Source organism: Taurulus bubalis (genome assembly GCF_910589615.1).
Source record: "Taurulus bubalis genome assembly, chromosome: 7".
In the NCBI taxonomy this organism is placed as follows: domain Eukaryota; kingdom Metazoa; phylum Chordata; class Actinopteri; order Perciformes; family Cottidae; genus Taurulus; species Taurulus bubalis.
The window spans coordinates 26,703,580-26,717,453 of record NC_136595.1 but is presented as its reverse complement, the minus strand read 5'-3'; the positions used below and the strand labels follow the sequence as shown (position 1 = coordinate 26,717,453).

The window sequence follows — 13,874 nt, the reverse complement described above, 5'->3', positions numbered from 1 at the left end:
CCAGCCATTCATCAAACATCTTAAAATACACAGAAAAGAGAAAAGCAGTGGACTCCGTTTCAAAAAAAGTTCATCCTCGTCCTTTTGTCCTCTCAGGTGGCGGAGATGAGGAAGACGTGGAGAGCGAGCTGTTCGACGAGGATGGTCTGTCTCTGGACACCGAAGACCTCCTCAGCTTCTCACACCAAGTGGCCAAAGGCATGGAGTTCTTGGCCGCCAAAAATGTGAGCAACAACCATTAATGGCCGTGACACAGCACACTTAACGTTTGTTTTGTTGCACACTTAATGATTGTTTTGTTGCACACTTAACGTTTGTTTTGTTGCACACTTAATGATTGTTTTGTTGCACACTTAATGTTTGTTTTGTTGTACACTTAACGTTTGTTTTGTTGCACACTTAATGTTCGTTTTGTTGCACACTTAACATTCGTTTTGTTACACACTTAACGTTCGTTTTGTTGCACACTTAAAGTTTGTTTTGTTGCACACTTAACGTTCGTTTTGTTGCACACTTAAAGTTTGTTTTGTTGCACACTTAACGTTCGTTTTGTTGCACACCTGACATTCGTTGCATACTTAACGTTTATTTTGTTGCACACTTGATGATTGTTTTGTTGTACACTTAACGTTTGTTTTGTTGCACACTTAATGTTCGTTTTGTTGCACACTTAACATTCGTTTTGTTACACACTTACCATTCGTTTTGTTGCACACCTGACATTCGTTGCACACTAAACATTTATTTTGTTGCACACTTAACGTTTATTTTGTTGCACACCTAACATTCGTTTTGTTGCACACCTAACATTCGTTTTGTTGCACACTTAAAGTTTGTTTTGTTGCACACTTAACGTTTGTTTTGTTGCACACTTAAAGTTTGTTTTGTTGCACACTTAACATTTGTTTTGTTGCACACTTAATGATTGTTTTGCTGCACACTTAACGTTTGTTTTGTTGTACACTTAACGTTTGTTTTGTTGCACACCTAACATTTGTTTTGTTGCACACTTAAAGTTTGTTTTGTTGCACACTTAACGTTCGTTTTGTTGCACACTTAATGATTGTTTTGTTGCACACCTGGCGTTCGTTTTGTTGCACACCTGACATTCGTTGCATACTTAACGTTTATTTTGTTGCACACTTAACATTCGTTTTGTTGCACACTTAATGATTGTTTTGTTGCACACTTAACATTTGTTTTGTTGCACACTTAATGATTGTTTTGCTGCACACTTAACGTTTGTTTTGTTGCACACCTAACATTTGTTTTGTTGCACACTTAAAGTTTGTTTTGTTGCACACTTAATGATTGTTTTGTTGCACACTTAATGATTGTTTTGTTGCACACTTGGCGTTCGTTTTGTTGCACACCTGACATTCGTTGCATACTTAACGTTTATTTTGTTGCACACTTAACATTCGTTTTGTTGCACACTTAATGATTGTTTTGTTGCACACTTAACATTTGTTTTGTTGCACACTTAATGATTGTTTTGTTGCACACTCAACGTTTGTTTTGTTGTACACTTAACGTTTGTTTTGTTGCATACTTAATGTTCGTTTTGTTGCACACTTAACATTTGTTTTGTTACACACTTAACATTTGTTTTGTTGCACACTTAATGTTCGTTTTGTTGCACACTTAACATTCCTTTTGTTACGCACTTAACGTTTGTTTTGTTGCACACCTGACATTCGTTGCACACTAAACGTTTATTTTGTTGCACACCTAACATTTGTTTTGTTGCACACTTAACGTTCATTTTGTTGCACACCTAACATTCATTTTGTTGCACACCTAACATTTGTTTTGTTGCACACTTAAAGTTTGTTTTGTTGCACACTTAATGATTGTTTTGTTGCACACCTGGCGTTCGTTTTGTTGCACACCTGACATTCGTTGCATACTTAACGTTTATTTTGTTGCACACTTAACATTCGTTTTGTTGCACACTTAATGATTGTTTTGTTGCACACTTAAAGTTCGTTTTGTTGCACACTTAATGATTGTTTTGTTGCACACTTTACATTTGTTTTGTTACACACTTAACGTTTATTTTGTTGCACACCTAACATTTGTTTTGTTGCACACTTAACGTTTACTTTGTTGCACACCTAACATTCATTTTGTTGCACACCTAACATTTGTTTTGTTGCACACTTAAAGTTTGTTTTGTTGCACACTTAATGATTGTTTTGTTGCACACCTGACATTCGTTGCATACTTAACGTTTATTTTGTTGCACACTTAACATTCGTTTTGTTGCACACCTAACATTCATTTTGTTGCACACCTAACATTTGTTTTGTTGCACACTTAAAGTTTGTTTTGTTGCACACTTAATGATTGTTTTGTTGCACACCTGGCGTTCGTTTTGTTGCACACCTGACATTCGTTGCATACTTAACGTTTATTTTGTTGCACACTTAACATTCGTTTTGTTGCACACTTAATGATTGTTTTGTTGCACACCTAACATTCGTTTTGTTGCACACTTAACGTTTGTTTTGTTGCACACTTAACGTTTGTTTTGTTGCACACTTAATGATTGTTTTGTTGCACACTTAACATTTGTTTTGTTGCACACTTAACATTTGTTTTGTTGCACACTTAACGTTTGTTTTGTTGCACACTTAACGTTTGTTTTGTTGCACACTTAATGATTGTTTTGTTGCACACTTAACATTTGTTTTGTTGCACACTTAACATTTGTTTTGTTGCACACATAACATTTGTTTTGTTGCACACTTAACATTTATTTTGCTGCACACTTAACGTTTGTTTTGTTGCACACTTAATGATTGTTTTGTTGCACACTTAATGATTGTTTTGTTGCACACTTAACATTTGTTTTGTTGCACACTTAACGTTTGTTTTGTTGCACACTTAAAGTTCGCTTTGTTGCACACTTAACGTTTGTTTTGTTGCACACTTAACGTTTGTTTTGTTGCACACTTAAAGTTTGTTTTGTTGCACACTTAACGTTTGTTTTGTTGCAGCCTTAAGGTTTGTTTTGTTACACACTTGAGGTTTGTTTTGTTACACACTTTAGGTTTGTTTTGTTACACACTTGAGGTTTGTTTATTGTCATACTTAACTTTCATTTTGCATCAACCTGAAGATTCCGCAGTCTGAAGACGGAAAACCCATATTACTCCTTTCAACCTTGACAGGGGCTGCACAGACTAGATCCAATCCTTATGTTCTTACCTTTCACAATAAAAGCCCCAGACATAGACACTGCGTAACTGTTGAGGCTTCACTCTGAGCATTTCCCTAAAAGGAAACAGTTCACCTCAAACAGACTCCCAGACGTCAAAAGGATCCTGGTAGTTGGTCCTCTGTCTGTATGAATACTTTTGATTCAAACTATTTGCAGCACAGCGTTGAGTTTTCTTTGTGTCATCAATCCGTCACGTCAGGATTATACGCCTTCATACTCTATTTTATTATTGGATAAAACTCTGATGGAAATTCCTCCATCTGAGATGTGACAGCGTGGATCATGTTTCCACAGCTAGTAAACGGATCTAAAAGGCATGTTGGAGCACACTGTTGAAAGATTTATTAGCGGTGGAGTCAAGATCCCGTGGCCAGTAAGCTCCTGTATCTGATTCCGTGGTCGTGTGTTACAGAGTCGAGTGTGGAAATACAGCACCAAACTGCATTAATGCCTAATGTCATTATATTATTGATTGGTCACGTATCATTGGATCTTAACGGTAGTTGTGCATTTGTTTTTTTTTCCAGTGTATCCACAGAGATCTGGCTGCCAGAAATATCCTCCTGACTCAGGGACGAGTAGCAAAGATCTGTGATTTCGGCCTGGCACGAGACATCAACACGGACTCCAACTATGTCGTCAAAGGCAACGTAAGTCTGCACTAAAGACGCGGTGCTTGGGAGCGTGAGACGAGCCGGACTTCAGCCTTTTATTGTATTCAGTCAAACCCCGAGCTTTAGTTTCCTGGGTTCAAACGGTCCAAACAGATTTGTAGAGTCATGATGTGGTTAATTGGTTTGACCCTGCTTAGTCGATCCTGTCTTTACTTGTCAGAGCCACTGTGTAAGCAAACTTCTTCCTAAAGGCTTTTCCAGATCACAATGAAGCTCTTGAGCTGTACGCTTGTTAAGGCGAGACACTACAGGCAATACAGAATTATTCACACACCGATCAATTTTGAGATTGGAGGCGTGTGTCAGACGCGGAAAGAAAACACCTAAAAATACACATTTAAGTGTTTATTCTACTACTACTACTACTTTGTCTGTAGATTTCTCCGAAGTTCAGCAAAGGTAACCGTTGTATAACGCCTCATTTGCATATTTAAACATAACATTTCAGAACACTTGCCATACAATAAATAATCATCTTAATGTCAGTAATGAACTAGTGAAGTTTCATGGTGATATATATTAGAAAAATGGGTGTTTCAAGTATTTTCTGATTCATGGAGTGATACAAAGAGATGTAATAAATTCCCTCTATGATTTATGTCCGTAAATGTCTGAACATTTGCACATATAAATAAGATAATGCCTCGTTTGCATTTTAAACATAACATATCTGAAAACAAAACATAATTTTCCTAATATAAGCAATCAACTAGGGACGTTTCTTTGTGAAATCTATTAGTTGCAAAGATTTAAAGTTGATGACGTTTTACAACATAAACATCAAAGCAAACTGTTATTTGTCTTTGACTTCTAACTAGTTTATGATTTAACTTACGAATAGCTCGGGTGACGCTAGATAAATATTTCAGAGAAGTTGTAACACAAGATTTTATAAAGTGAAGATTTTTTGCAACCATCCATAAGTCCCCAAGAATGAATGGAGACAGACGTTTCAAATGTAGTTCAAATCCAAAAACCATCCCATCGTTCCAGCGGTCAATTATTCTAAAAAAACAAATATTATATCATCGGAATCCACAAAGAAACACGAAGGAAACGCGTGACGACGGACCTTTGTTTAAACGGAGAGCAGCGGGAGACGTCGGCTTCTAGAGAAGACGAAGCTCTCGGGTTCCAGTGAGCCGGCTGGGAACATCGCTGGCTCCAACAATAATATTTCATTTAAATCATTACTCTCATTATTTCACAATAAATTATGCCAGATGTTTAGCTACCAGGCTATGACCTTAAAGTGCACCTTTGGATTCGGGAATGCCGGAGACGTGTTGTCTTTGCATTTTTGTTTTTACCACAAGCTGTCAGGTATGGGCTGAGCTCCGAGTGGTTGGATCCTCGGGCGACCGGCGTTAGCGTGTGTGTGCATACCTGACGTTTATTACAGTGGGCTCATTTAGCGGCTCTCAGTCACAGACGCGTCCCAACAACAGGCGAGGAAAGAAAGCAAAAAGGCGTTGACTCTGATTTCTCTGCATGTTTGGTTGCAGGCTCGGCTGCCGGTGAAGTGGATGTCTCCAGAAAGCATCTTTGAGTGCGTGTACACGTTCGAGAGCGACGTGTGGTCCTACGGCATCCTGCTCTGGGAGATCTTCTCTCTCGGTGAGTCCATCCACCCGTTTGTTTTCTTCTTCTGTGTGTTGTTGTTGTTGTTGTTGTTGTTGTTGTTGTTGTCGCACAATGTGACCCCAATATCTGTAAAAACCTCCTCAGGAAACAGTCCTTATCCCGGCATGCATGTAGACGCCAAGTTCTACAAGCTGATCAAAGAAGGATACAGAATGGACGCTCCGGAGTTCGCACCCAGCGAAATGTGAGTGAAAAAAGATCTCAGGAGAGACGGTGTGAGAGGGTGAGAGGGTGAGAGAGGGTGAGAGAGGGTGTGAGAGGGTGAGAGACGGTGTGAGAGGGTGAGAGATTGTGTGAGAGGGTGAGAGAGGGTGAGAGGTTGAGAGATTGTGTGAGAGGTTGAGAGAGGGTGAGAGGGTGAGAGATTGTGAGAGGGTGAGAGATTGTGAGAGGGTGAGAGATTGTGTGAGATGGTGTGAAGTGGTGAGAGATATGGTGAGAGGGTGAGAGATGGTGTGAGACGGTGAGAGATTGTGTGAGAGGGTGTGAAGTGGTGAGATGGTGAGAGATGGTGTGAGATGGTGAGAGATTGTGTGAGAGGGTGAGAGATTGTGTGAGAGGGTGTGAGATGGTGAGAGATGGTGAGAGATGGTGAGAGATTGTGTGAGAGGGTGAGAGATTGTGTGAGAGGGTGAGAGATTGTGTGAGATGGTGAGAGATGGTGAGAGATGGTGAGAGATTGTGTGAGAGGGTGTGAGATGGTGAGAGGGTGAGAGATGGTGTGAGACGGTGTGAAGTGGTGAGAGACGGTGAGAGGTATAAAATGGTGTAATATTATTGTTTATATTATAGCAGCGGGTCTACAAGGATCCAGACTATTTATTATGTTTCTGTCACACACACACACACACACACACACACACACACACACACACACACACACACACCCCAGTAACGTGCCTCTGGTCTCTGCTCAGGTATCAGATCATGCGGTCCAGCTGGGACCCCGACCCCTTCAACAGGCCGCCCTTCAGGAAGGTCGTGGAACGGATCGAGCAGCAGCTGACAGACGCCACGAAGCACGTAGGTTCAGCGCCCGCTTTTCCCCGGTACTTCCCGCTGCCGCCGGTTCAGAACGGAGAAGACTTCCCGGTAGACCCTATAGCGGTCATGTGACGCGGGTCATGTGATGCCTTTGAGTTTTTATACATATCGGGCAGAAATCCAGGCTATGCAAGAAGCAGACCAGGCTTATTTCACACTGAAATATTTGTATTATATTTGTATTTATTTATATATACATATATATATATATATATATATATATATATATATATATATATATATGTATTTATTTATATACATATAAATCTATATATAATATAAAGATATATTTAAACATATATATATATATATATATATATATATATATATATATATATATATATATATATGTATGTGTGATATATAAACAATTCGTGGCTCTAACTGGAGCTCGGCACATAAAAACATGAAATATTCCTCATGTCTGGTAAACAGGCTTTAATGTTTGTCTGTTTCCTGTCCTGTTTTTCTTCTGCACCAACCATTGCCTTTGTGACATTGAATTGAATCACGTTTCCACGCTGGCTGTGTGGCTGTTAGACGCTTCACTTCTCGTGGTAATGTTCACACATAATTGGGCTCAAGATCAGGGAGGGGCTCTCGCAGCAGATGTGTTCGTCTGATTTAATTTAATTATTGCTTACATGCTGACATCGCTGTCCTCCTGCTCTCTGACAGCTCTGACAGTTCTGCCTGTCACCGGCAGGTTAAGCTCTGAGAAACACCTGCGTTCACATGAGGAAACATCTAGCCATTGAAAGCATGCTGGCTTTCTGTTTGTAGTCTGAGAAGTACTTCACTTTACCGGTCACCTTTGGTTGGCTTCAGGTAAACAGTCCGCAATGTGGAGAGCAGATGAGGTGGAATGCATTGGCTGCAATGCATTCTGGGAACCGATTTTAGATTAGATTCAGATTATGCATACGTCTTTTATGCTAACAAGCTAAACAAAAATGGTGAAGATGGTAAACAATAAACCCGAACCCTCTTGGTGCTAACTGTCTCATGGCTAACTGGCTACTGTCCAGTCTTAGTGCTAAGCTAACTAGCTCCAGTCTTTATGCTGAACTAAGCTAACTGCCTCCTGGCTCCAGTCTTAATGCTAAGCTAACTAGCTCCGGTCTTTATGCTGAACTAAGCTAACTGCCTCTTAGCTCTCAGTCTTTATGCTAAGCTAACTGACTCCAGTCTTTATGCTGAACTAAGCTAACTGCCTCCTGGCTCCAGTCTTAATGCTATGCTAACTAGCTCCAGTCTTTATGCTGAACTAAGCTAACTGCCTCCTGGCTCCAGTCTTAGTGCTATGCTAACTAGCTCCAGTCTTTATGCTGAACTAAGCTAACTGCCTCTTAGCTCTCAGTCAGTCTTTATGCTAAGCTAACTGACAACAGTCCTTATACTAAACTAAGCTAACTGCCTCCTGGCTCCAGTCTTAATGCTAAGCTAACTGTTTTCTGGCTCCAGTCTTTTATCTAAATTAAGATAACCTTCTCCTGCCTCCAGTCTAAATGCTATGATATGCTAAGCTAACTGCCTCCTGGCTCCATCTTTAAAATTAAAAGGGGAAATGTGACAATATGTCAAACTCATCTAACTCTCATCAAGAAAGTGAATGAGCATAATTTCTTCTCCGGATGTCAAATTATTCCTTTTATCTGCATAATTTTATGACAAATGAAACTTTTCCTGAGATGGGAAATGATGTTCTCTCTCTCTCTTCAGATTTATTTGAACTTCAGCCCCAAGCTTCCTGCGACGCCCAGACCCGGGGAGGAGGAGGAGCCCAGTTCGCTTCACCGCCTCGACTCGGCCGGTGACTCCGGCGCTCCGACTCCCACCCAGCCCTTACTGGTCCAGCACGAGGTCTTCCTGGAGGGGACGACCCTCCGAGCCCACCGGGTGTGAGGACCCGCCCGACCCCAAGTCCGGCCGCCTCATAAAGTGCCTGTAATGTTCCGCCACAAAAAAAAACAGCCATCACGCCCCGCCCACCAGAACCCGGACACGGCTGCGCTTGTTGCAAACGACGGGTATTTTCCGATCTAGTACCCGAAACAACGAAGGACCAATGGCTGCGGCCGTAGCCGTCACTACTGTTGCCTGCGTGGCTCAGGGAGGACAGTTGGACTAATGCTCCCCACAAAGGACTGTTCAGGCACCCGGGGGACGGTGGAGGAACATCGACCCGTCTGTTTGTTTTTTTGTTCAGTTGCATTTTTCCTACACATTTCATAAAGGTCGTTCAGTTTCTTTCCAGTCATTGGAAACACTTTTTTTGTTGTATATTTTATGTTTTGTTATTCTTTGTTATTTTTTTGGGGGGGGTTGGCTGTTGCAATTGCTGGAGGAAAAGCACTCGAAGGCACTTGAACTTCATATCTTCACACACACGACACATAATGCAGCTTTTTATTTTACTCTTTCATTGTCAGTATTATTTCCAACTGTTCTGATCTACGTTGATATGAAGGAGATACTTTTTTTTCGGGGGCCAATTTGAGTATAGGTATGGAGACACTGGTGTATAAGCTATAGACAGCATGGCCGGTCATGCTCACAGTCCATAAGTGCTTCAAGTCGACTAGGAAAAATGCATTTCTGCTCTTTTTTTTTTAAGTCTGATGTCGCTACCTAGAGAGCAACTTCTGGATCCGTGGCTCCGCCCACGATTAATCACACACACACACTCCGTTGTCTCCAGAGATATGGAACGGACGCGGTACGCCAGCTTTTCCTTCAATGTGCTCGTTGACTGTATATGTGCACATATCTGTAGGTTGTGATGTCGCTTCACGATGGGGAAGTTAAGCCTGAGACTCGGCTGCAGGTGTTTCTGGACTGCTGGAGAGTTCTCTCGTGAAAGTGTAAATAACTGTTTGTGGTTCATGTGGTTTGCTCTCCCGCCACATCCAAGTGTGTGGTCTTTGTTTACAAGCATGAGACAGGTACTGCCATTTACTGAGTTTTTTTTATTTTTACTCCTCCTCCTTGTCATTCTGTTTTTGGCTGTAGCTCTTTGTTGTACAGTGCGGATAAAGTCAAGGCCGATGCCTATTAAGTGGACTGCAATATTGTTTTGAGTCGACAAGACAATCTTCGACAATCCGGTCTCCCTCCCAACTCGTCAAAAAACGACATTTGATCGGTTGGCCCTCGAGATGCAGCGAGATAGTCCACCGGTCACCATTCTTGGTTTATTGCTACCAGTGAACAGGAAGTGACCATATTAGGATTGAGAAGAAGTAACGTAAAGACGGCGTCTACGCCTCTGGTATCGATCGACCTGTCAATCACCTTGTAGCTCCGCCCCTAAAGCGTCCCCTGCTTTATGGTCTGTTTGACTCTAAATAACCATAATTTACTAAATGAACATCATGCTGTATTGAAGAAGACTTGAAACTAGAGATTGAGACATAAACTCATGTTTACAATGTTTACTGAGGGAATACATCAAGAGAAGTAGAGTCATTTATATAGACTTCTATACAACCAGAGGAGTCACCCCCTGGTGGTCAGGAGAGAGAATGCAGCTTTAACACATGAAGCATATACTTCTATACAACCAGAGGAGTCTCCCCTGGTGGTCAGGAGAGAGAATGGCAGGTTTAAGAAGCATTGGCTTCGCTTTTTTGAAGCGGTGGTTGCTGCCTGGTGTCCCAAACTGACGCTGGAGGAGAACGTTGAGGGTCATCGTTTGAAACTAGGGGCCACTGAACGAGTGTCTGTATTTGACGAGTTGGGGGGAGGGGGGGGTGGGAGGGGGTCGTCTTCAAGGCTCCACGTTCGGTGTGTTGTTCGTCTCATTGTTCTTGAACCAGTAGCTGGTTTCCCAGCAGCCCCTCCAGCTGTTTCCTCCACCAGATGTGGGACTTTTCAGAGCACCTCTCAGCCAGTAGTCAGCACCAGTCCAAGACCTTTATGACTCCCATCCTCCTCCTCCTCCTCCTCTTCCTCCTCCTCCTCTTCCCACTGGTGGACGAGGTTGTGAAGAGCACCAGGAAAGTGTCCTGCTTGAGTGTATGAGTGTGTGTGTGTGTGTGTGTGTGTGTGTGTGTGTGTGTGTGTGTGTGTGTGTGTGTGTGTGTGTGTGTGTGTGTGTGACTGCAGAATTAAAAGAAATACTGTCAAGAGGTGCCACTACTAAAGATTCATCAAATCGTTTAGGCTACTAAAAAAAAACCACAAAAAAAACCACAGTCTTACTGCTCTGTCTTTTTTTGTAAATATAAATGTGCGTTTTATTGTAAAGAAGTAATGTCTACGCTTTTGAAGATGTTTATCTCAATGAAGATGTGGTGCATTGATGCAGAGTTTTATTATGCCGTATTTTCTTAATGTGTGCACAGATTTCCAACTGTTGGTTCAACTTAAGGGGGAAAAAACACAAAAATAGAAAAAAGCTGCTTATGTCTCCGTCACCATGGTAACTTAAACGGAAGAGATTAACTTTGGATAGATTTTTGGCTGATTCATCATTTTTAAACAGTTCACTTGGGCTGACCGCCTCATCCAAACAGACCGATGATCACATGTGATCAATATTCACGGCAATATCAGTAAAATAAAATAAAATGATTATTTTCCATTTCAATGCTCCCCTACAAGTTTTTCCTGCATTTTGCTCCATATTTATTAAACCTGAGGCTTTAGTGTCACTGTAATTTTGATGTTGTTGTCGTTGTAAATAAAATTGTGTATATTGAATTCCCAATGAAACTTTTTTTCAATTTTTAAGTCGTGGAAAAAAAAACATGGAAAAATGAGAGAAAATGTCTTGGAAAATTATTTCAACATTCTATTTTCCTTGAGCTGAGAATTATTTATGTGTCTATATCGTTCATGTCAGTACACGTCAACACCAGTTTATGGAGATTTTCACACGCCTACAAGTCCGTCACACGGTCGCACATATAAGTTACAGCTTAAGTGGCTGAAACTGAGTAAAGTAAATGACATTATCATAATAATGTAATGTAAATGTAAATAAATTCTAAACAGGTAAGAGATGACGTCATCGATGAGTTATAGCCAAAGACTGCACGGTTATGCATGTTATGCGTCGACTACAGACTGTACTTAAGAAGTGGACGTATAGGGCTCTGTCAATCACAGTAAGCCCCGCCCTAAAGCATTCCCTGCTTTATGGTCTGTTTGACTTGAAATGACCATAATTTACTAAATGAACATCATGCTGTATTGAAGAAGACTTGAAACTAGAGATTGAGACATAAACTCATGTTTACAATGTTTACTGAGGGAATACATTTTCTCATAGAGATGCAAGTTGAAGACACTTCACTCGGCTTCACTCAGAACCAGAGTCCCGACCAAGAAGTATGCAAACTTCTCCAGTTAAACTGCATTTGATCCTTTTTCGTAACCGAATCTAGAGAAAAAATACAGTATATATAATTTGTTTGGTTTTTCTAGCTGCCGTTAATCAATATAATGCAATGTATGATTGGTCCACTTCCCCAGCAGCTATAACGCTGACAGTCCGTGGTGAAGTCAAGCGCGGCGTATTCGACGAAGTCGGCAGTTCAGCGCCACCAAGATGCCACCAAAACACCACCAAAACGCCACCAAGATGCCACCAAGATATCACCACCAAGATGCCACCAAAACGCCACCAAGATGCCAACAAGATATCACCACCAAAATACCACCAAAACGCCACCAAGATGCCACCACCAAGATGTCACCACCAAGATGCCACCAAAACGCCACCAAGATGCCACCAAGATGCCACCAAGATATCACCACCAAAACACCACCAAGACACCACCAAGATGTCACCACCAAGATGCCACCAAAACGCCACCAAGATGCCACCAAGATGCCACCAAGATATCACCACCAAAACACCACCAAGACACCACCAAGATGTCACCACCAAGATGTCACCACCAAGATGCCACCAAGACGTTACCAAGACATAAAAAAAAGTATGACTCCGCAACATGCCAGTGGCACCTTAATACAAATAATTGCAACTTAAATTCTTCCATAAATGGTATCGGTATCACTTTTAAGGGAACTGGTGTTGTCTTCTTTTTTCAACAACACCCATCCCCATTTCCAATGAAGTGGTAGCCGTGTGTGTGTGTGTGTGTGTGTGTGTGTGTGTTGTGTGTGTGGTGTGTGTGTGGTGTGTGTGTGTGTTTGTGTGCTGTTATTGTCACAAGCAGTTCAGATCCTCTCTTCGTTGGAGGGTCAAATGCTAAAGTAAAGTACAGTTACGGATGACACACTATCTGATTCATTATTATTAATATTTGTTTGCCGTTCTTCCTGCTCTCCTCTAAATCCTTTTGGCTCCAGCCCAGAGAGGGACATCTGGCCGTGAGGGGGAAAGCCACGAGGAGGACGGCCTTTTTATTTGTTTTTTGCGTGGGCAGAGTCCATTGTTTCGGGACCTAACTGATAAGAGACAAGCAGGAAATCCCACCATTGAAGTAAATGTTTGTTTGTCAGAAATAAGGAAGTGTTCGAGAGAGGCCGCGGCGTATCGCCGTAGTAATTAGACCAGAAGGACAAGTGCACTTATGACTGTACAATGTTTCACACAAATACATGTATGTATTAGTTAAGTCTATTCATCATCTTTTGCCTTCAGGATGGTGGAGCAGCGTGACTGAAGCAGCTGTTTTCCCAGAGAACAGTCCTTCCAGTTACTCGGTTGCTCATGCAACAGTTGTATGTGATTGAAATCAAATAAGATGCTTTTGAACCCAACATATTGAGTTCATACCAAATACTGCGGTCCTCATTACAGAAACATATTCCAACTGCTTGTTCTGTCTAAACAAAAAGTTACTAAAAGGGACTTTTATTTAGTGTCGATTCTGGCGCCCTCTGTGGACTAACGTGGTAGTGTTCCTCTCATGTTACTGCAGTCTGCCCTTCTCAGTCCGGGTTCTGGTTCTCCCCAGCGGGTCCAGCAATACGTCATGGGTCTCCAGCAGCGTGATGTCGGCTCCCAGGGAGGAGGAGGTGATGCTGCTGCTGCCGGGAGCTGAGCTCTCCTCCTCCCTCCGGAGCTCCGACTACAGGTCCGAAGCTACAGGTGAAGCCGGATCCGAGTCTGTCCACGGTGGACTGGTCTCTGCTGGAGTCTGAGCTGAAGGAGGTTCTGGTGAACCTGCATGATGTTATCTGTTCTCACCAGAATCCGACCCAGTGGCTCCGATGAGGAGCTAACTCTTTTAGCCCCCGAGCCATTTCTTTCAAAAATTCCGAATGGTTTGCATACATATGGTTTGCATAAATACATAATGTCTACATAT

General features: G+C 41.9%; 1 protein-coding gene across 1 annotated transcript in view; it reads left to right on the top strand.

The window, feature by feature from the left end:
• kita (KIT proto-oncogene, receptor tyrosine kinase a) overlaps positions 1-8,584 on the top strand; it is a gene marked incomplete at its 5' end in the record, with an annotated part of 28,315 nt that extends 19,731 nt beyond the window's left edge. Inside the window, 6 exons of the mRNA XM_079221334.1 lie at positions 97-224; positions 3,754-3,876; positions 5,406-5,517; positions 5,629-5,728; positions 6,462-6,567; positions 8,311-8,584. Of these exons, the coding sequence (XP_079077460.1) occupies positions 97-224; positions 3,754-3,876; positions 5,406-5,517; positions 5,629-5,728; positions 6,462-6,567; positions 8,311-8,493 (752 nt within the window). The 3' untranslated portion in view covers positions 8,494-8,584. The remainder of the gene's footprint in view (positions 1-96; positions 225-3,753; positions 3,877-5,405; positions 5,518-5,628; positions 5,729-6,461; positions 6,568-8,310) is intronic.
• Positions 8,585-13,874: the final 5,290 nt, after the last annotated feature.